This window comes from Podarcis vaucheri (genome assembly GCF_965113315.1).
Source record: "Podarcis vaucheri genome assembly, chromosome: 6".
Taxonomy (NCBI): domain Eukaryota; kingdom Metazoa; phylum Chordata; class Lepidosauria; order Squamata; family Lacertidae; genus Podarcis; species Podarcis vaucheri.
The window spans coordinates 104,257,371-104,281,402 of NC_138764.1; the positions used below are offsets into that span (position 1 = coordinate 104,257,371).

Sequence of the window (24,032 nt, forward strand, 5' to 3'; positions counted from 1 at the left end):
CACAGTTCATTCAGGCACAGAAGTGCAAAGTCTTAGAAGTTTATTTCTTTGGGGGATTTTCGCCATATCAGTAAGACTGTCCCCACCCCATGGCTTACAAGCTAAAAGACATGACACAAAAGGAGGAGGAGGAGAAACTAACTCAGGCACTGGTTCTTAGTTACCAAGTTCTCAAAATGACCAGTTGGAATGGAAAATAATTTCAGGGAAGGAGAAGCCCAAAGTTCTTGATGTCAGCCAAGCCGACAGAGGGGCTGTGTTTTCCTTTGTTGCAGCCTGATGGAATGGAGTTGCCTTCTCAACAGAACTGATGGTGGCCATCACTTCCTCTATCTACCACAGCCTGAGGAACCTGATGATGAAAAGGACTCCTACTGAACTATCAGTGGTGAGGTGGTCCTAGCGACTAGGGAGTCTAATGAACTTAGCAGAGGCATCCTGAACAAAGTGGGGGAGAGCAAAACCCACTGAAAAGGAGATACGTAGCCAAGCTGAAAGATAGCAAGCATAATGGGCGACAGTTTGCACAGGGGGCCTTCTTCCTTCATCTTCACACTGCTCCTCTTTCCTCACTCTAGGCAAGTACTGTATTGCTTCCGTGGGCCTGCCCAGCGCCTAGCGCACAGTTGGCACTAGATAAATGTCAAAAACTTTTAACAGCTTGGGAGGGGAAGAAGAGGGGCGATCAGACGCAGAAGACTTCAAGGCACAAGAAAATGCCGGGGAGCGGCCAGCCGGCTTGGCTTTGTACGAGTTTTTGATTCTAGATGGTACTCGCGGAAATCAAGTTCCAAGAAAGTTCTCTTTCTGAGAAACGGAGCTCTTGCTGAGTGGGAGATAAACGCCTTCCACCAAGAGCACTATCAAGAGACGCCAGCTCAAGGGACTGGGGAGGGCAGAGCTGCGCAAATGACATGCCCCCCCCCCCGTTTCAAAACTAGGCAACATGCAGGCACCAGGCAACGGCCGCCCCTTGTGCACACCAGACAATGTCCCAATTCTATTTTCTGTGGGTTTGGCGGAAGGGAAGGCCCATTCTTACAACGCATTTCCCTTGCATCATCACCTCTTTCCTGGATCCGTGCTGATCTTCCCTTATGTCCACATAAGGTTGGGCAATGCCAGGGAGGCTGAGCATGGGGGACAGGGCTGGCTTACGTGTCGCACTCCTCGACAGGAAAAGCAACACTCTACTGTCATTCTGCAAAGCAGCACGCACGCTGATGATGCACTGAGGACAACCGCAATAAAGCGGAGTTTGTGCAAAAATAAAAGGCACCCACATGCCAAATTAGGCAGGAGCTGCATAAGGATGCACAGCAGGGGGGCAGCATTTCAGTCCGTGTACATTTTTATAGTACAGAGCCGAGGCAAAGCAATTAGCCCCACTTTCAACTAATGCTACTTTCAACACAGGTAGTAATGCTGTGCCCATGTCGCTTCCCAACAGAGGTGGTTTGTCACGAGAGAACCTGGGAAGGCTGCCTCAGGTGGCAGATTTGGGGTGCCAATAAAGGTGCTATCCATGAATTCACCTGGACAAGTTCTAGTGCTCAGCACCTTTCCATAATTGTCCTGCTCTTTGCTTGTGCCACATTTTCGGTGGGGTGTGAATGTTGTGCTGTGTATAATTATTTGCAGAGACTAGCTGGAGGGAAGCTAGCACAGCCATGGGTACCTTTACTGCTCTAGGATTCCAAAGCACATCCACTGCTAATATGTGCTAGAAAGAGCAATAAAATAAAGTCTGGGATAGCTGCCTTAGCAGAGCATGAGAATCTTAATCTCAGGGTTGTGGGTTCGAGCCCCATGTTGGGCAAAGGATTCCTGCATTGCAGGCGGTTGGACTAGATGACCAATTCTAGGGTTCTATGACGATGCTACAAGTGTTCACAGAAGCTGCTTAGTTCTAAAGACCGGACAGCGGCATCCCCACATACTGCTGTAGCTGAGCATGCTGGGAGCAAATGATACCTGGCTGTTATCAGCACAACACTCAGACCTTACTGTGATCTAGAAAGCAGTTCTGAGGTTCATCACAACTGCAGTTCATTTAAGCCCCAATGAGATGGGGGTGAAGTCCATTTGCCCCCTCCCTGAGTCCACACAAACATCTCAAAACACATTCTGAGTGGGGCTAGCAAGAATAGGCCCTCAAACTGAGCCAGCCTGAAGCCACAGAATCTAGCAGAACCCATGTTTGACCTTTGGATTCTCCAGCCCAGAATTCAGGACCCAAGACTTGTCTGGACAAGTCCAGTTACATCTACCCTTCCCTTCATCTGAAAGGAAATGTTTGGAATTCCTGAGTTACTCAGTCAATGACTCGTGGTAGCAACAGCTTGCCTTGCTACACAGAGGGTGACTAACCAACATGTCAGTTTGCACACTCACTTGCCAAGGGACAGGATGTCCTGCAACAGGCTGCAATTCTAAGTGGGCTCACATGACTGGGCTTTTCACTCCGTGGCAGAGAGCCACATGGATTCTGGCGCAGCCGAGTGCTCCAAGGAGTCTTTCAGTTGCCGGCCTACCTGAGCTCCACAGAGTGGAGGCGTGCCAATCTCAAGACGGCCTTGCAACTGGAGTGCACAGTGCCGAGACCCTTAGTAAGAGTGGGACGCTGCCCAAGCTTTGTGGAGAAAGGGTGGGGTGAAAGTGTCATAATAAAAACGGCTAAGCAGATGAAAGAGAGGGCAAAGTTGGTACAAAACACAAAGCAGCACCTTCCTCCTCCACATCCTGCTGCTCATCACAATCCTCAACTTTCTCCTCCAAGAGCCCAGGTTGAAAAGATGGGAAGAAGTTGTGTAAACCACATCTGTGCTGCTGTGAGGTCCAGAGGATGGAGAGTTGGCACCAGATACAGAAGACATGAGTTCAAATCCCAACCACTTTCAGCAATAATTAACTTGCAATCACAGATTTATAAAATGTGGGAGGCAGGATCCTGGGCCTGATCTAGGAGCGCTCTTCTGAAATTCTTCATATACTTATTGTGGGATAGGACAAATTGCTTTTAAAAAAAGATATACTTTGAGGCCAACAATGCAGTGGAAAATCCTCATTTCAGGGAACTGGCACCAAAAGGACAAGTGCAAGGAGGAGCAGGTACCTGCCTCTCTGTCTCTGGGCATGTGAGTTGAGTGTGCAGAACAGAGCATGGAGCAATGTGTTGCATTGCAAGGTGTGCGTTGGATGTGTGCATGCGGCTCGGTCAGCAAGGTGGGTGGGCGTCAGGTAGCATGGAGCAGGTGTGTAGCTCAGGAACAAGAGCCCTTCCCGCAGTGAAGGAAGTGCCCGCAGTTCAGAGCAATCGGGGAGGTTCGCGGATCAATGGAGTTCAAGCTGCAGGAGAGGATGGGACAGAGTCCAAAGGCAAACGCCAAAGGCCTTTCACACAGAACATTCTCTGCCGAGGAGGGAAAACAGGCTGGTCCGAGCACCACGCCTCAGCGTGTCAACACAGACGACACCCCTGCTTCCGACTCAGACAGCTTGCAGAAGCAAAGCAGCAGCACACACAGGAAGCTTGGGGACTTTCTGCAGCCCCCCTCCTCAAAGACCCAGCAAATGACAGGCAACTCCAAAGCAACTGAGCGCTTGCAAATGCAGGAAGGCTCTTTGCTGCTCTGCAACAGTGTGCTCAAAAGAGAGAAAAATGTGACGATCAAAAGACCCCCTGAACCATTCACGGTTTAGGGAAATGTTTATAACTCTCTTCCTGTCTCTCATAAACACTAACAACTGTTGTCACTATGTGTTTTGATTAAATTGGTATCCCATCCTTCTGAGGGTGGCTCCTTTTCAGTGTCCCTTGGTCTCCGACCACAGCTGCGGGAGGCATTCTGGTGCCCATCCAACCAGCCATGAGAAGACCTTCCAAAGCCTCACCTGCTCTGGCAAACGTACAATCTGCCAGTCAATGCTGTTTGTTTCAGCACATTCCTGCCCAAAGGAAAAGGTGTGCAATTGGACAGGGGCCAAATTCTTCCAAAGATTTTGCACCTGGCGGCATGGCCCACGCCTTGTTGAATCTGTCACAAAAGGTTTGATGTACCACGGCGTGGGCCTCCATGCAAGGGGCTTGACCCACAACTGCCCTGAAGATCAAAGGGCCTTGCCCCCTTGGACAGAGATTTGGCTGGGATGGTCTTGGCTGCCCACCAGGCTCCCTCCATACTTCCAGCAGGCCCTGGAATAACCACATGGAAGCTGAAATCATTCCCCGCCCTCCTCATTATCCTTCAAATGTGAACCAATGTGCCTTTGTTAACAAAGAGCTTACCAGCTAGGCGTGGAATCGGAAACCCTGCCAAGGCAAAATCCTGGCAACAAGGGCAGCCCCAGGGGGCAGCCAACTCTGCTTTGGGACAAGCCTGCTGGGTGAAAGAAAGAAAAGACAACAGAGCGCTTCCTGGAACGCCAAAAGACTAGGTATTCTCAGGGCCCACAGCTATATTCTCGTGAAAGTGTCTTGAGAGAGAGGGTTTCCCTTGCCTCTTCCAAATGGTCCCACTCCACCCCTCGCCCAAAGCCAAGGGCCAACACCTACCAATTATCTACAGCTGCAAACGCCTTTTAATGCGGCAGTTACGAGAACAAGCTGGGATATCACCATTTCAAATATTATGTCAGGTACAAATTTTTGGGGAGCCCCCATCTCTTGGCTCCAGGCGCCACCACCTGCAATGACAGGATGGCCAACCTTATAAGGCTGCTGCAAGGAACACTGCAACAAAGTACTTCGGGGAAAGCCAGGAAAAAAGTGCTATGTATGTCTACCATTACATCCTTCCAGCCTATAATCCTCTTTTTCTCTCCCACCCTGGCTGCCCGCCCCATATCATAATGGGGAAAATTCAAGGACTACCACACCTCAACAGGCTCCTCAACTCAGCTCCTTGCAATGATTTCCTCCCCCCCCCTTCACATATATACAACAGAAGCAGGATTAAAGGGGAGACACCCCAGTGAGACAGCCCTGCAGGTGCGAATGCTTCTGGGACTCCGTTTAAACTGTTATGCAAATGACTGACCTACATGAGAGCAGCTGGTGCATTTCAATGACAAAAGAGGGAATTCTGGGCTCAGCAACCCACAGAGCAAACAAACCCTGAGTGGTGGCAATTAAGCTGAAAGAGATGCAAAACTACAAAGGGTTAAAACACTAAAAGCTACCCCCTCCCCCTTTTCTTTTCCTACCACCCCCTGTGCAAGCCAGCAAGCAGCTTGGCTCCAGGCGGCAACGTTCAACCTTCACCATTTGGGGTTAGGGCTCCACACCACTGTGGGTGTTCTAAGGCAGGCATCCCCAACCTTCGGCCCTCCAGATGTTTTGGACTACAATTCCCACCATCCCTGACCACTGGTCCTGTTAGCCAGGGGTCATGGGAGTTGTAGGCCAAAACATCTGGAGGGCCGCACATTGGGGATGCCTGTTCTAAGGCACCCAGAAGGAATTTGGGGGAGCCACAGCTACTCCTCTCGTGCCTCCTCACACCAGACACAAAAGGGCTGCCAGCACAGAGCAGGCTCCCTGTCAAACTGGTTTCCTGAGACAGCGCATTCAGGTTGCTCAGAAGCCACTTCAGATGTGCCAAAATGTCTGGTTTGTGTAGGCAAAGACAAGGAATCACACTCTAGGTGTGAAGATCACACAAGCATCTGAAGCAAGGGGTACACTTTGCATGCGAAGGCAGGGCAGGACCCGAACCAACAGATTCAAGTCACAAGAAAGCAGATTCCAGCTAAACATCAGGAAGAACTTTCTGTGTAAGAGCTGTTTGACAGTGGAAGGGTCTCCCTCAGGAGGTAGCAGACTCTCCTTCCTTGGAGGTTTTAAGCAGAGGTTGGACGGCCATCTGTCATGGATGCTTTAGCTGAGATCCCTGCATTGCAGAGGGTTGGACTAGATGACCCCGGGAGTCCCTTCTAACCCTATATTTCTAGGATTCATCGGCTTCCAGTTTGCTCCCTATTTCATCTACGTCCAGAAGGTGATAGATTAATCATTACACACAATACACTAAAAGTGCCCATGTGCCTCAAAATGTCACATTTCTAAGGTTATAAACTCATTTCTTGGATATTTCAATAAAAATTTTTTACTGGTACCTGCTAGGAAGGCTATTGTGATATAGAACTGACTGGAGAGGCCCTGCTCCAGCTTCCAACTGCAAGTAGGACCTTTCCTGTGGTGGCCCTGTTTTTATAAAACCGTCTCCCAAAGGAAGTTGGCAGTATTCAGAAAGCAAGTTGAAAGGGTGGCGCAGTTTTCAAAAATGGAGCTGTCCTTGGTATGCCCTTACTTTGCTGATGTGAATGTTCATGATATCAGCTGTTTGCGCATAATAAATAATAAAAACATGGAATCAAGCCGCTGTCCGTCCACAGAGCAATATGCCCAGGTATAACTGCCAATACCGCTAAGTAAGAAAAATGCAGTTTGGGGAGATTGATTGTCAGTGAGCTGCACAACAACTGCACCCAACTAGCAGAGGATATTCTGGGTGCTATGACAATGCAGACACACTGGTAGGTGAGTGTGGGGGTGGGATGGCGAGGGAGAGAGAGGCTTCGACACAAAGGCTGAACATGTAGGTCGAGCTGGAGATTAGCACCTGCTGGGGATGGGGTGGTGTTACCATTTATCATTCCAGTTAATGCCCTTTGGAAAACATTTGCTTTGCCCCTTCTTGCCCCCCCCCCCGCCCCTTTTATGGACATATGGCGTCTGAGCCCTCCCCTCTCCCTCACCCGCGACAAGCACAAAAGGGAGAGGCACATTATTCCATAATGCCTACCTGCATGTGACAGGGTGACATGCAAAGCACAGAACCTCCCCTTGTGTAGGCAGAGACACCTTAAGCCTCTTATTATTTCTAATGTCTGGATCCTTTAACAAAAAAAAAAGTGAGCAGAGTGCTTAACAGCCTTTCTGTTGTAGCAACTCAAAAAACCAAGAGCCCTGCAAGGTTGCTTGCTGCTCCTTCTACCTGACTCTCTGGGAGACCAAAGCCAAGAGGCGGCAGTTTGACAAAACCCACAAATCAGCCCATGGCAGGAGGTTGTACTTGAACCCACATCTCAAAGTCCAATTCCGTGTTCAAGGTTCCCCAAAGGAGATCACAAAGGGTGGTGAGGAGCAGAGCTGGCAGTTTCCAATGCAAAAGAGGAGAGGGGGCCGGGAGATAGCAGCCTATCCTGTGGGCTGAGGATAGGACAAGAAATTACAGGCTTTGTTTACAGCAAAGGAAGAACTTCCTAACTTTAGGATTCTTTGGATTGCCAAGAAAGTCACTTCTTTGAAGTTTCCAAGAAAAGCATGAACGGGTACCTGCCATGGATTCTGCCATTATAGGATATACAGCAGAACCAGCGCACTACCAACACCATTTTCTTTTGTGTTTAAAAGTGACAGGAGGTGAGGCAGACAAGAAGACAGGCTGCCTTACAGTGAGTCCAGCTATTGGTCACCCAGCTCAGGACTGTCTACACCAGGCATGGCCAAACGTGGCCCTCCAGCAGTTTTGGAACTACAATTCCCATCATCCCTGACCACTGGTCCTGTTATCTAGGGGTGATGGGAGTTGTAGTCCCCAAACAGCTGGAGGGCCAAGTTTGGCCATACCTGGTCTACACTACACTCTCCAAGGTTCCAGAGGGGTGACATTCCCAGCCCTATCTGGGATGCTGAGGAGTGAACCAGGGACCTTCTGCATGTGAAACAAACGGTCTGCCACTGATCTACCACCCTTTCCCCGCGGGGGGAAAAGGTACAAGTGGATTCTATCTTGCAGGATGGGCTTACTGATAAGTCTTGGATTTGAAAAGGCTGGAGACTAGGTGGCCCATGTTGCAAGGACACAAGAGAGAAAGAGAGAGATCTGTAAATCAAAGAACCATAGAATTGTAGAGTTGGGAGGGACCCCCAAAAGTCATTTAGCCTAACCCCCTGCAATGCAGGAATCTCAACTAAAGCATTCATAACAGATGGCCATCCAACCTCTGCTTGAAAATCTCCAAGGAAGGTCGGTCCACAACCTCCACTGTTGAACAGCTTGGTTGGAATCTCCTTTCTTGTAACCTGAAGCCATTGCTTCAAGTCCTACCCTCCAGAACAGGAGAAAACAAGCTTGCTCCATCTTCCACGTGACAGCCCTCAACCAATATTAAGCTTTTACAGATGGTGAACATGCCCATTTCCACAATGTGGGCCCACTGCAACTTGTCAGCAGGATGCTCACAGCTGCCATGTTGGAACCAGGACTTGTTAAGTTGGGCATCCCAGCGACACACCATCTGGCCGTGGGAAGGGTGTAGGGAAATCAAGCAGAATCCTCCTCCCCCAGCCATTTTCTTCTCCTTTGGCGCTGCAAGATACCATGTGAGTGCAGCTCCTTGGGAAAGCGAGCATGTGGGCACACGGAAGCCGAAAAGGAGCATGAGCAAAATGACTGGCATCTCAGCTCTGGCTCTGCCAAGCTCCCCTTGCTCACTCACTCACTCGCACGGCCAGGGCAGCTGCAGTTCAGGGATGGAGCTTTTGCTCTGCCTACAGAAGGTACTGGGTTCAAGGTACACAGGGGTGGGGCAATGTCAGAGGAAATCTCAGAAGCAGATGCACGAGGGTGCAGTGGCTGAATACGTTACTCAAGGGGTTGGGGGGGGCAAGGCTTCAGTGTTCCTGCCACTACCCACAAATAAGCACACCACAAAACCTTATGCACAATAGGGGACATTTCACCCATTTGGTCAATCTCCACAGTTTAGATGGGTTGGAGAATTCATCATGTCTTGGCGCAGAATCTGGACTGCTGGGGCAGTGAATTTTATTTTCCTCAATGTCAAGTACAGTGTCATTCCTAGAAATCCGATACTTGCATTTCAACAGCAACCCTTGGCAGCTTGCACCGCCTGGGCTCTGGGAACCTTGTAGAGGTGCCTTTGAACAGGAGTCCTTTTTCCGCAGGCTGCTTTGCTTCCCCAGAGGAGGAGGAAGAGACTGATCAGGGTAGGCAGCTCCTACATTTAATTTCCAAGCACAAGAGAAGCTTCTTTTGTTCTGAGCAAGACGTGGGTGCAACTTTTCCACATTTAGGAGACTTAGATCACCAGGAAGACAAAGATCTCAAAGATCTGGAAAATGTCTTATAGAGTTCTGGGATCAGACCAGGAGCTGGGCTATCTGAGCACAATGCAAGCACTGCTGAGCTCCCTTGCCTGCCCAGACCAGCTGCTTCAAGGCTGGAGGTAAGGTTCACAAGCAGATGGCAAACACTCTCTTCTCTATAATTCAGAGCAAAATGCTGCCTTGTCTGGGTCTGGAAGCTGAGCCCAGAATGCCTAGGGCAGATGAAGGCCTTAACCTAGAGAAGCTGAGAGGAGGGCCAGTGCTGAGCACATTGGGCTCAGAAAGAGCTTTTGGCCTTGGGAATCTTGAGAGGGAGAGGTGTGCGGGATCTTGCCTCCCCCCCCTCCCCGACTCCAGCTCTTATGTCTCCTGGTTGTTGAATCTCTAGGGCAGGGGTGGGGAACCCTAGCCCTAGGGGTCAAATGCAGCCCACCAGGCTTCTCTTTGGTCCTCAGGACTCTCCCTAGGCCACACCCCTTCAATTACACGGTTGCCTCTTTCCTTGCTTGGATGGAGAGCAAGGTGAAGGACCCCTGGACAATTAAGTCCAGTCAAAGGCGACTATGGGGTGTGGCACTCATCTTGCTTCAGGCCGAGGGAGCTGACGTTTGTCCACAGACAGCTTCCCAAGGTCATGTGGCCAGCATGATTACACTAAGGTTACCAGACACTCCCGTTTCCCTGGGACAGTCCCCAGATTTACAAATTAGTCCCCTGACAAAATCCATCTATTTAGTAGGAAGTTGAAAACTGTCCCCAGATTCATTGAAAAAAATCTGGTAACCTTAGATTAAACCGCTTCTGGCACAATAAACACCATGACGGAAGCCAGAGCACACGGAAACACCATTTACCTTCCCACCGCAGTGGCACCTATTTATCCACTTGCACTGGTGTGCTTTCGAACTGCTAAGTTGGCAGAAGCTGGAACAGAGCAACAGGAGCTCACCACCGTCGTGCGGATTTGAACCGCCAACCTTCTGATAGTCAATCCCAAGAAGCTCGGTGGTTTAGACCACAGTGCCACATGTTGGATGGGAAGCAGAGATATCTGTGTATGTGGGCAGAACAGAGAGAAACCTCTGGCTTGGTGTGACAGGATTGTATCCTACTGTACAGAGGTTAAGAGCCACATCTGTTGCTGTGCTCACCTTTGGCATTTAGTCCTCGGAAAGTTGCAAAGGAAATGTGGCCCTTGGGCTGGAGAAAAAAGAACACCTACAACCCTTCCCTAAAGTGGATGAGGAAACCAAGAAGCTGCCCTAAGAAGGTCAATGGAAATGGGGCTTTGTGAGATCATCCCACCCCTATACAGCCCTCTGAAAGGGCTCTTTTTCATTGCAGAAGAACTTGTCCCAAGCACTTCTGGGCAACCATGTGATTTAACTGGACCTCTGAGAGTGATCGGAGTTCAGACCTCACTCTCAGTTCCTGTTAATGCCACATGAAGCCATCACTTCCAGTGTGATTCAGCCCATGAAGTCATCCTCAGCCCACAGAACACTGGTTGGGAAGAAGAGGGGCTTCCCCTCCTAAAGCACATACAAGGCTGTGTGTGTGATTTCTCTGCTATGTGTGGCTCACGGATATCTTGGCTGTTCCTTAATATATTCTCCATCACAATCTACTAGGTCAACCAAGAGAGATAACAAGTCTAGAGAGGATGTCTTAATGACTGCTCCACCTGCCCAAAAAACTGGGGAGCACCCTTCCAACAGAGGCTTGCTAAAGCCTAGGCCTGAGACTTAGCTTAACTCTCTGCATCCCAAGTTTGGGCTGGGAAACCTGTTAAAAACTGCAGGATAAAATGCCTCAGTGCCTTACCACACCTGCTTAATCCAGGCCCATAAAATGAACAGATCTGGGTTTATAACAGATGTGCACAAAGTGCTTACTCAGAAGTAAGCCCTGCTGTGCTCAAGCAGGATTATTATTAGGTAAGTGAGCATACAATCACAGCATTAAGCTCCTAGGGCAGCCTTTGCCAACCTGGAGCCCTCCAATTTTGTTGCTCCCAGCATCACAGAGCTGTTCCAGCCATGGCTGCTGGGAACTGTAGTCCAAAAGAACTGGAGGGACAACTGTCTTTAGGGACAAGGCAAGATTAAATACTCAGAACTGCGCTGTATGTTTAAATTGCTATCGACAAGGAGCTCTGTTGGTGGACCAGATTCAGAATGGAAATAAAGCCACATACAAGGAACTGGCTTTTGCTTGTGGTCCACGATAAGCCGTGCCTGCTGCAGAAGGGATCCAGGCTTGCAACGGTTAAAGCCAGAGCCAGCTGACACTGAGTCCACAGGGTGCAAAGTGCCACTGAATCCGAGCCACCCTGCAATTCCCTGCATGCCTCAGAAGGGAAAAACACTGCACTGAACACCCCCCACACCTCCAGGGATCCTTGCGCTGCAGCCTGGTTAACTCCCCTCTGCATCTCATCTGCTTTTCCACACACACACACACACACACACACACACCCCTTTCTCCGGAGAGGCTGCAGCAGAGAGTGGCTCCGGCTCCCCATTACGGGAATCCTAAGAGATGATGCTGGCAGAGTCCACGTGAGCCGGCTCCCGGGAGCAAGCACGTGTATCTGCACGGATGAGCAGGCAGCGCGCAAGAGCGGCGCTGGGTGTTCCTACCCGGAGGCTGTCCTCCCTTTCCCTAGCCTGCTCTTCTGCTCAGTCTAGTTAAAATAAAAAGCAGGGGATAAAAATAAGTCAAACGCCTAAAAATACAAACACACACACACACACACACACACACACACACACAAAAGCACTTCGCTTTCCGCAGAATAACTGGGTCAAGCCAGCTTTGCGGCGTCGCGGGCGAGCAACCCAGCAAGCCTCGTGGGGTTGAGGAGTCACTTCGGTGCTCCCTCCTGAACCACACACCTGCTCCCTATAACCCCCAGCTGGAACCATCTGTCAGCTAACAGCCCTGCCCCGCAGCCATCCCCTTTGCGCTTCTCCCCCCCCCCCAGCTGTTTTGCTTGTGCGGCAAAGTGTAACTTTAACGCAAACACACATCCCACCGGCCGGCCCCCTGCTCCAAACCCAAGCAGCACAACAACAAGAAGCACCCAAGAGGGCAAAACCCCAAGGCAGTTCTGCCTGGCGAAGAAGAGCCCCACTCACTGCCTCTTTTTTGGAGAAGGTGACTATTGCTGGGGAGGTGCAAGAGAGTGCAGGCTGAGAAAGGGACGGGGGGGCGAGTTTGCACCAAACAGGCACATCGTGAGCGGTACAAGACCAAAGGTCCATCAGGAGACCAGACTTGCTTCTGAGACAACCTACAGCATTAAACACCAACCCCAGCAGGAAACCGATATGGAAAGAGCTGCAGAGCTTATGTTCCATCCATCCCTCAGCTGACCCATGTGACTATTGCCAGTCAGATGAGATAGGGATCTTTTAAACATGAGGATTGCTTGTGTGAACACGTGTCTAGTCAAAAACACTGCTGAGCGACTCAGACTTCTCTGACAGCTGATGGAAGGAGCTGCAATAGCAGTGAGGAACATGATCTGAGGAATCTCTGGCTCAAATCTCGCATCAGCCGCAAACTCCTACAGTGGCTGTAGGAAAGCCACTCCTTTTCAGTTTCAGCCCCACCGGGTTTATAATATGGGGACAGTGCTCATCTTGGCTTTCCTTACACCAGCCGTCTCCAACTTGGTGCCTGCTGGAAAGCTTGGGAACTCTCTGCAGCCTTGTCCAGCCTTGCATGGTTCCTGTAAGGATGATTCTGTACTGTTTTAATGGCCTTTTAAAAATGGGATTTATATTGCTGCACACCAACCTCCTATTCTATGAGAGGATGGTATACAAGAAAGAACCCGAGGGCTTCGAGCGCACTCTATAAATGCTGTTATTCGGGACCAATGGTGATTCATTGTAAAGGACTGAGGGTAGCCATTCTGCAAGGAAGGGCACTGACCTTAGCTAGGAACTGTGCTGCAATGGTTTACTCATTTATTTGAGGCATTTCTACCCTGCTTTCCAATGTTCAAGGTGGCTCTGCACGCTTGATGGCTTAGAATGCTCTACTCTCTGTAGAGCAGGGAGAGATCAGCCAGGTTAAGTAGGGAAAGGGGCAGAGGCAATGGTTCAGTGACAGAGCATACACTTTGCATGACTTAGAGGGTCCCAAGCTCAGTCCCTTCAGTTAAGAAGGATCTTGGGGATAGCAGGGCTGGGAGAAACCCCTTCTAAAAGGACCTGAAGAGCAGCTGGAAGTGAGACTGGACACTACTGGGCAAGAGTGGTCAATGGCTTGACTCAGGATATGAAGAGAAGCAAAACACTGGGAGCTGCCTTAAAAAGAGTGAGGCCACTAGTCCATCAAACTCAGGTGTGTCTTCACTGGCTGGCAGCTGCTCTCTAGGGTTGCTGAAAAACCATAGAACAGAATTGTAGAGTTGGAAGGTACCCTGAGGGTCATCTAGTCCAACCCCCTGCAATGTAGGAATCTGGCCACAAGATGCTGTGGATTGAACCGGTGACCTCCTCCATGCAGAACAGATACTCCACCACTGTGCTACGGCCTTCCCCAAACTGTTTGTCAGGATCCGAAATCACTTAACCAATTTTGGCCAATGGCTACTATAGAAATGTTGGAATCCACCCTTGAGCCACACCTATGAGGTTCTCTTCAGCTGTGGAAAGCTCAGAGCCACACACAGAAAGGCTCTCCACTCCCAAGTCTAGCAAGGCCCTATGGATGCGAGGTAACCTTCTGCTTCCTGCTGCTGCAGCAATCTCAGGAGCAGCACGCTCACATTACACAGTTCTCCTGCGTGTTCGCTAAGATTTTTAACCAAATTTGCCCACCCCCATGTAAAAACTCCAGAGCAGTGATCTCAGCGTGTTAGAGAAAAGGTTCTGCTCTAGCAGCTTTCCAGATTTTACTCAATAATTTAGGGCAATGGAGTGGAGAAGAAAAAAGGAGAGGGAAAAGAGTGAATCGGCTGCCTCCCACCCCCACCGTGTGCCCCCGGGGCTCACAGAGCATGTTCGCATCCCTGTTATATAACGGTGGGTTACGTCACTTTCTGAGGCACAGCCTGGCGTGCCAGGCACACAGAGCTTCCTGCTCTCTGAATGAAAACCCGGCGCCTGCACACATCAGCCACCCTGTCTCAGCAGCCACGGCAAGATGCAGCTCCCCGTTCAGGGGCCCGGATTCTGGGTCGAGGGTCAGCATCATCAGTATGAAGAGGGTCTGTGGCTGCCGAGGGCAGTCAGAAGATGGGGCCCGAAATCCATCTTTAGTCAGGGGTCTCTGGCAGCAGCAATTCTACTCTGCACTGAACACTTGAGAGACCACCTTATCCCATTAGTCACTGCCTTCTGCGTATTTCCTCCTTAAAGTCTAGTGGCAGCTAGACTGGTGACTGGGAGCGGCCGCCGAGACCATATAACACCGGTCTTGAAAGACCTACACTGGCTCCCAGTACGTTTCCGAGCACAATTCAAAGTGTTGGTGCTGACCTTTAAAGCCCTAAACGGCCTCAGCCCAGTATACCTGAAGGAGCGTCTCCACCCCCATCGTTCTGCCTGGACACTGAGGTCCAGCGCCGAGGGCCTTCTGGCGGTTCCCTCATTGCGAGAAGCAAAGCTACAGGGAACCAGGCAGAGGGCCTTCTCGGTAGTGGCGCCCGCCCTGTGGAACGCCCTTCCAGCAGATGTCAAAGCGATAAACAACTACCTGACATTCAGAAGACATCTTAAGGCAGCCCTGTTCAGGGAAGTTTTTAACGTGTGATATTTTATTGTATTTTTGGTTTTTATGGAAGCCGCCCAGAGTGGCTGGGGAGGCCCAGCCAGATGGGCGGGGTATAAATAATAAATTGTTGTTGTTGTTGTTGTTATTATTATTATTATTATTATTAAGTCCCCAAAATGTCAGAAGCCCACTCCACAGTGACATGGAGCAAGCCTTTCAGGGTGGCTGCTGCTCTTGTTCTATGGATCAGTATTCCTGTCAAGATAAGATAGGCACCCACTATCTGTATTTTCCGGAAACTACTGAAGACATTCTGTTTCAACAAGTTTTTCCAGCTAGATGAAAGGTCTTTGCCTTAGGTGTTGATTTTGTGTTGCTCTTTAAATCTATGCTGTTCTTGTGCTGTTTTTTTTAAAAAAATGTTTTAGCTGTAAACTGTCTGTAAACTGCCTTGGGACATATATGTGGAAAACAATTCAGAAATTAATAAATAATATAATAGCAGTGGTTTCCCCACACACACTGACAACACACACAGGGAGAGAGACAGAGAGAGGCCTTCGCAAGGCTCACAGAACTAAATGCATTCTCGTTCATCGAACCCTCCTCTCTGTCCACACAGAAAATAAATTAATTTGTGCAAAAATTCAACAACCTAGCCCAGGAAAATCAGGGGCCCCAAACCAAGGCTAAGAACCAAAGTGAGGGGTTGAAAAGTTAAGGTCTGCAAATGTTCTTTTCCATCCTTCACATTTTCTGAGGCAGGAATGCTATTTGGGAAAGGAAATGGTTGGGGGAAGTCATTCCATTGGCATTTCCTGAAGAGCTCGACAGAAAACCCTCCCACTTCCGAAATCAACTTGGGTGGCTGCCAAACCTGGGAAGAGAGCAGAGACTGAACAATCCCATCTTTCTGCCTGCAATTACCTGCGGCTGGCGACTAAGGCTTCCCACTGTCTCGGTCAGCGGCAAATGGGTTTTCCTGGGAAACCAAATTCAGACTTCCCAAAGAGGCTGATGGGGGGCAAAAGAAAATAATTGCACAGAATTCTGGGGTTCAGTCTCAGTCTACAGAAGAGCTATAGCAAGGGGTGACTTGGTATGTTCTAAATTTGGAACCCACTGCATGAAAACTGCACTGTCGTCCAGGCACATGATGATTATCAATCAGGACAATTCTGAGTTTGCAGAGAGACCAAAGCTCTGAGCTGCTACTCAGCACCAAAGGTCCATGGGACTGAGGGAAGACTTGCAAGAACAGAGCAGATAGCAGTAACAACCTTGCACAGATGGCTAATAGAAGCTTGGACAAACAGTCACTAAGAATGGTTGCAATTGATAGGAGGTTTGCTTCCAAGTCATCTCCTAGTGAGACTATCAGCTCTTGCAAAATCAGACATGTCAGCTGTAAGATGATGCTATTACTGTCCAGGGGTTGACCTGACATCAACAGCAATGTCAGCCCTCAGCCATTGTGCCTACCCCTGGTCCCAGTTTCCAAGCCTTTGCGGAAACAAAATAGTTAACCTTCCCAAAGAGCTGATCAGGTGAACAAAGAAGAAACCGGTAACAGTAAAACTAGGATTCTTTTGCTGCCACGAAGACTAACAAACTGCTGGCTTCTCAGGTAATGAATGTCCAGGATCTTTTCTAGCTAAGACCTGAAAGGAGGAAGTAGAAGGGGGAACCTACTGGACAGGATGCAAAACCCACCTCCAGGAATCTGCACCAAGGCACCACCTTGCAGGAGTGCCAGCATCTCTGCCTGGGTTAACAAGCTGATCCGTTCCCAGTAACATCCAAGTGGTGATTTCTCAACCCATAGCATGACCGTTGCTGCACATGATGTGTGCAGTTGCCATGTGCCAGAATAGAAGTGGCTGCATTTTATTGGCAAATGAGTCAGCTCTTTGACTTGCAAAATTGTGATGTAAATTGGTGAGTCTTAACGCTACAGGTGTGCCCCGTCAAACAAGTTGCATTCATGCTCCAAACATCCGTGCCAGCAGATCAACTCCATGGCTGACAAGAGAGACATAAAGGCAAGCAGGCATGTGGATTCTCCCCAAATCGGCATGCCAGGATAAAATGAATTGGTTCTGGTGACAACTTTAAACAAACTGGACGTTCCCGACAGAACAGTCTGAGTTGTGCAGAATATGGTTAGAAGGTGTGAACGTTGGGAGTTCATCTTGCTACAGTGCCTGAAATCACAGACACACCTTGTGCATACCTTCCCACATACCAATGTAAAGGAAACAGAAAAATCACCTATGCACCAAAAAAAAAGACACTCTGCCCACACACCAGTTGACTTAGAAGACTGAGCTTACAATAGGCGACTGCGTTTTAACTGCACAGATTTAATTATGCATTTTACATTTATATCCTGACTTTCCTCCAAGCAACTTAAGGCAGCAAACATGGTTCTCTTCCTATTTCATCTTCATAATGACCAAGAGGTGGCTTGGTATTTTCCAGTTTGGAACCCACTGAATGATAAATGCACTATCAAGACCATGGGTGCCAATCTGTCTTGCATTCCTAGTCCAATCCTCTAAACCCATCCTTTCCTCAAGCTGGTGCCCTCCACATGACAGCTCCCATTATAGATACAGGGGTGGGGTTAATGTTTTTATTTGCTATTGTGGTATGTATCTTTGTGTTTTTATACCATAAACCGCCCTGTGGTCTTCGGATGAAGGGCAGTGTGGAAATTTAATTAAAAAATTAAAAATTCCTGACCACTGATTGGTCTTGCTGACTGAGGCTGTTGGGAGCTGTGGTCCAAAGGTTGTTCTAACCCATACACCACACTGGTAGTGGCCATGGGCACACTGTTAACACCAGAACTGACCACTGTTCCCTCACCTTCACTTTCCAGTTGCTAGATCTAGGCTTGATCCATCTTCTCAGGCTTTTTGAGCCTGCCAGATAGCTTGCTTTACAGCTCCAATGCCCATGTACTCCTGCTACAGCCCATCCACGACAAGAGAACATTTCCTGTTACATACCAAAATCCAGCCTTGGGCACCAAAGGGATCCCACCTCCCTCACCTTACTAAGAAGGCCAAAAATGCTGCATGCGACGTCTGCTAAGGCAAGGGGGGAGAAAGACCAGGAGAGAGCTGGGGACCCCTTGCTGGCTACCTTACACACACACACCACTCCCAATGTGCCTCTGTTTATCTACAAAATTTCCAGAGCAACTTTCATCTCCTGAAGACTGATCACATAAAGGCATTGTCCCACCCGCTTTGAAGTGTGCTGCTCCTCAAGCCCTCTCCAAAGATACTTTCCAAGACATAAAATGCTGAGCGACTCTGGGGAATGCGCACGAACACACGGAGCCTGCTCCCTGCCAGGGGCAGGCCTGCCAGAACATGCAAGCCTCTCTGTGGGTCTTTCTCGCAAGCTACACCCTTTCCACAACAGCATTGTTTGAAAGGGCCAGGCAGAGGCTGCTCCCCAGGCCCCAAGAGAGCGCTAATCCCATGCTAACAAGGCTACAGCAAGAGCAGGGAGAGAAGTGCACATTGGCTGAAGGCTTACAACAGGGCAGCCTGTTCAGGGCCAGTGTGAAGGGGGGGGGGAGAGACAGAGCTCACCTCTCGAGCCCAGAGATTTTCCAGGCTGCAAGCACCATCAGGAAGTTAGCACAAGGCCAATCCAGCCACTTCTATTGCTGTTAGCAAAACGCCCCTCATTCAGACAGGAGGCTTGTGGATAGGAAAGGGGCTTGTCTACTGCAAAGAAATGAGCAGGTGAGGAAAGCGCACCTGTGTGCAATTTGCACGGAGACACTACTGACCCTTCTGTGAGATCACTGTCAGGGAAAGAATCACAGAATTGTAGAGCTGGAAGGCACCCCAATGGCCATCTAGGCCAACCCCCTGCAAATGCACCCCTCAAAAATTAAGACTCAAATCTTCGAACTGCACAGTCTTGCCATCTGTTTCTCGGTCACTCTAGAGCATGACAACTTATTGCTACTGATTGCTACCAGAAAAATGCCTGTCGTGATGACTGGAGGACTGTGTACTTGGCTGCTTACTGGAAGCTCTCAGTCATCACACAGGCCAGCCCACTCAGGGCCAGGGGGGACGGATGCGTTGCTCTCCCTTCAACAGTCTTATTGACTTAACTTTTTCCTAGGGCAAGCAGCCATTTATAAAATTAAGGGGTATATACTAAGACAACATGAAGTAGGGGACCAAACCTGCTCCCCAGCACAGGTGAACTGAGTTCCTGGCAACCAAGCCCACTACTATCAATATACCGTATTTTTCACCCCATAGGGCACACCTAGGTTTTTTTTGGGGGGGATAAAGAAAAAAAATTATCCCCCCCCCAGGCACGGGGCTGGGGCAGGGGAAGCCCAAGCTTCCCTCGACCCCAGCCCCCAGAACAGGCTGCTATCCACAAGCCTTGGAAGCCTGGCAGGAACTCCCGCCGGGCTCCCCAGGCTTGCAGATATCTGCCCAAAGCCCGGGGCGCGCTGCTCAGCGCGCCCCCAGCTTCAAGATGCAGGCTGCTATCCGCAAGCCTGGGGAGACTGGCGGGAACTCCCGCGGGCCCCCAAGACCTGCGGATGGCTTCCTGAAGCCTGGAGAGTGAGAGGGGTCATTGTGCACCGACCCCTCTCACTCTCCAGGCTTCAGCGAAAGCCTGCATTCACCCCATAGGACGCACACACACTTCCCCTTCATTTTTGGAGGGGGAAAAGTGTGTCCTATGGGGCGAAAAATACGGTAATCCATCCTGAGTTTGGGTTCCTGGTCAGATTGGAGAGCAACAGCAAGTGGAATAAAATGCTGGGAAATAGGTGCATTTGCATCCTTTCAGGAGTGCCAAGAATAACGCATGGACTTCATAACAAACTCATCAGGGAGAAAAAGAGAGAGACACCAGCCACATTTCCAGAGATCTGAACCCAGCTCTTCCTGTTCCAAGTCAACCCTCTGCCCACAACATTCACCAGTTCTTAATTTGCCAAATGCCTTCTAGTCACTGCAGCCTCACTTGCAATAATTCTGCGAGGTAGGTAATGAATATTATTCCATTTTTACAGATGAGGAACAGAGGCAAAGAGCAACATGCCCAAGACCACACATGTTATTTTACTTTTCATTTAGTACTTTCCCATCAAAGCTATCTCCTGTTGGTTCATGTTAGGGGTGGGGACTAGAGCTGTCTGTTCTGGATCCAGGTGCAATTATATGATCCACTGGATCTCAGTAATTCCATGATATGTGATGGGAGTCTGACCTTCTTAGCGGTTAGTATGTGAGAGAAACTGGGTAACTCACTGGATGACTCTCTCTCTCTCAACTTGACCTACCTCACAGGGTGCTTGTGAGGATAAAATAGGAGGGGACCACATACCGCAACTTAAGCTCCTTGGAGGAAGCATGGAACAAACATCAAAGAAAGAAAGAAAGAAAGAAAGAAAGAAAGAAAGAAAGAAAGAAAGAAAGAAAGAAAACTATTCTGCAGTACTGAAAAAGTTATCCCCATGGACATGATGGTCCATAACCTTTCTGTGGCCACCATTATCTACTTCCCCACCTTGCACCATTCATTTCCACCAGCAGAACTATGTAACAATACCAGAATAGTGAAGGAGAACCTAGGGAGACAACAATGTTGAGATCTGAGCAGCAGGAACCAGTGGGTGTGCACCCCAGAGCAATTCTGCCCCTCCCACAAATGCTGAACAAATATTTGCCCAAACAATGCATTTGTCCTTAGACATAAAAAAGGGAAGACTCCCAGCAGGCGGTATTAGCTGAGTTGGGGGGGAGGGGAAGGGGGATCTCAGCCTCCCAGCAAGCCAGGGCCAGTGACTTTCCATCAGCGATTTAATCTAAATCCCTCCGGGGAGTTCGTTTACAAAATCAGATTACATTATCGCCTCGGTCTCCAGGATACAGCCCAATCGTCACCAGAGCGACAGGGATATGGAAATCTCCATTGGACCAAGGACTAATCTCGGGAGCTGGAGGGAACCAGGAGAAGAGGAGAGAAGAGAACAAGAGATGGGGCGAGCCACCAAGATGGCCTTAAGAGGAAGAGGAACCAGTCGGGTCAGTTTGGGCAGACACACCCTAGGTTGTGCCCCCAGGACGACTGCATTCCCAGCATTCCTGAGTAATACCCCCTCCCCATGCTCTCTCTAGCTCTCTCTCAGTTTTCTCAACACTCACTCTATCCAGCCTGCATCCAATACTGGACTTCACTCCACGCGCCCATTAGGTTTTATCCCTTGCTTGCTGCATTTACATCTGGGTAGCTGAGAGCTGCCACACACAGCCTTGAGTGGTACTTAAAAGTAAATTCCCAAGAAGTGCGCATTAACCCACCAGGAGCTTTGTTTAGGTTCAAACCCAAGGATGTAGACAATTCAGCAGGTGGGACCTTGAGTGAAACAGCCAGCAGCTGATTTTTAACAAGGATGTATTTTCAACTGAGCCAGCAACACTGCCAGATGCAGGGAAAGGGCTCAATGGCCCCCTTGGTGTGAGCAGCCGCGGAGACTGGGTCAAGGGTCTCCCGTTATTCTGCATCGCAGCTACTGGGAGTGAGCAGCTGAGAGACGTCACTGGAGGATTCTGCCAACGCGTCTGCTGCTGATCACTCTCCGAGGGGAAGAGGGCATTAAAGTGTCCTTAGCAGATGAGACACAAATAAAGAGGGCTGGGGGAGGGTATGCAAGGGGTCCAGATGGGGAGTCTGACTGAGCCTCCAGTGACCCACCCCTACTTTAACATAATGCAACTGCCCTGGAGTTAAAAGCAGCCTTGCTATTAGCCACTTGCCCATATGCCCAGGCTCCAACTTGGTCACTAATTGCTAGGGCTAGGCCCATTGTTCAGACTGCCCTACTCTGTACAGGTACATGGAGGCAGCCTGGCTAGTAAAACTTTTGGGGGGAACTAGGGAATATGACCCAGAAGCTGTACGCCAGCTCCCTCGGTCAATAAAGCGCGATGAGTGCCGCAACCCCAGAGTCGGCAACGACTGGACCTAATGGTCAGGGGTCCCTTTACCTTTACCTTAGGAAATAAGGCTGGCCTGTTTACAAGGAAAGATAAAACTAATTTTCCACCCGTGATGAATGTCAGGAATTTGTTTTGAGTGTTCCAACAAAGCACAAGCTTCTGGGTGGTATGAGAGCTCCCTATGCCAGCACTGATTTTCAGCAGTTAACCCATGTCTCTCTACCAAATGCACATTCTGGGTGTCACAATCACTGTACAGGGTCTTCCTGTCAAGCAAAGGAAAAACACTAGGGAGTTGCTAGACACTTATGCAAGGCCACACCCAGAGCCACACTAGCTGCTGGCAAATCCCATGACCTAACCTTTTCCATAGAACATTCATGCTTGGGGCAAGCACATTGGCCATGCACCAAACTGCACTCCCTGGGAAGGTGATTATGTGTGGCAACACAAACAGTCTATTTATCCACAGTTGGGGTTAAGGGAAGAGGAAAAATACAGGTTTGAGTCTAGTTATGACCAGCAGTTGTCTCATCACCCCTTCACTGGGTACCTGTGGCCTGGAAATGCACCTCAATCACGCCAGACAGCAGGGTAGGCAAAATGTCAACCAACCTCTTCCTTAACCTCAAGACTTACCCCAGGTTCCAAAGATTATCTTTGACCCCTAAAGATGAAGAAGACCCAGGGTGGTACATTTCATCTGAAAGCAGCCTTTAGCCCCTGTCAGGGTACAGGTGGGATATAAATAGATATATAATAAGGGGATAATAAACTAGAAAAGAAATGGAAAGTACCTTTGAGGCTTTGATTAGTGGGCTATGAAATGCTCTAGTGAACAACGGGATTCAGAGGCAGCCCTGTGGGTGACCTGAACCAAGCCAGCCTGAACGAGAAAAGGAAAGACAGCGGCTAGTACCTATCCAACTACACAGCTGAGGAAAGAGCCCTTGGTACCATGTGTGTCTACATACTTGGCATTGCAGGAGAGAAAGAACAGGAAACCTAATATCCATCAGGAAGTGTGAAATAGCATGGAACAAAGATACAATATTTCAGCCCTTGGTGGCCATTTCCAGCATCTGGTTATCCAATGTTGTATTGGCACCTTGCCGGAGAAGACACTTGGCACCTTTCCTCTACTGGTGCCCTCCACATGTTTTGGACTACAGCTTCGATTAGCTCCAGCCCATCAGCATCCTCAAGTTCTGGCTCTGATGCTGCTAGAAATATAAACTGGCCTGTTTCATACTCAAAACTACGAAGGTGCCCTTCCCACCACCACCACCACCACCCTTTGCCAACTGCTTACCCAGCCGCCATTTTCTTGGATCCACGGGTCCAGGTGGTCCGTCAGGTAAGTGGTCATCCAGCTGACAATCCGTCCCACCAGCACTCGCATCTCCTTGTCAACGCTCTCCACGCACAGGGCCCCTCCGAAGGAGAAAAATGCCACAATCCTCCCCCAGTTCACCCCGTCCCGGAAAAGTTCATTCACCACCTGCTCAAAGCTCTGGTATGCTGTGCCAGGGGTGATGTGGAGCTGGGATGTGAGGTCACTGAAAGCTCTCCGGTACCTCAGTTCAAACTCATCGCCTGCCTCTCTTAGCGTCTGCCTCACGTCCAACCTCGGGCTGTCTTCAAGATCACTGAGGATGCTCGGATGTCCAGTAGCCCCATTTACGACCGGGCTAGTACTTTGATGCCAAGACGGACTCCCATTGGGGACGCTGTCCATCTCGTCTCTCAACTCAGTCCTGTTCTCGCTGTCCTCCTCCAGCTCATCCCAGCTGTGGCCCCTCTCTGACAGCTTGTAGGAAACAAAGTCTACCACGAGTGCCCTGTTATTGCGTGACATCTTCACACCTGAAGGTGTCTCAGTAAGTCCATGGTCCAGAATGCTAGCCAACCAGCACGTTTACCGAGCGAGGATGCTGCTCCTTTCCATCTTTCTGGCAACCAGAAGAATGCCAAGCAAGAGAGCTTCAAGGGAGAAAGAGCAGAAGGAGAGAAAGAAGGAGACGAAACTGTTAAAAGGACCAGGCTTCCACTCTGTTTTCCTGGCATGCACGTAGCAGCAGTCCCTTACTACTCAGGAAAAGTCAAATATTCATGAGCATCTCTGTGGCTCATCCTCAGACTTAGTCATATGAGCATCTGTACAG

The 24,032-nt window shown here is 49.5% G+C and overlaps 1 protein-coding gene across 3 annotated transcripts in view; it reads right to left on the reverse strand.

Moving 5' to 3' along the window:
* BCL2L1 (BCL2 like 1) overlaps positions 1–24,032 on the reverse strand; it is a 54,016-nt gene that overhangs the window by 22,368 nt on the left and 7,616 nt on the right. For all 3 annotated transcript variants that reach the window (XM_082226523.1, XM_082226522.1, XM_082226524.1), the window contains exon 2: positions 23,180–23,850. In XM_082226523.1, coding sequence (XP_082082649.1) covers positions 23,180–23,725 — 546 coding nt within the window. In that variant the 5' untranslated portion in view covers positions 23,726–23,850. The remainder of the gene's footprint in view (positions 1–23,179; positions 23,851–24,032) is intronic.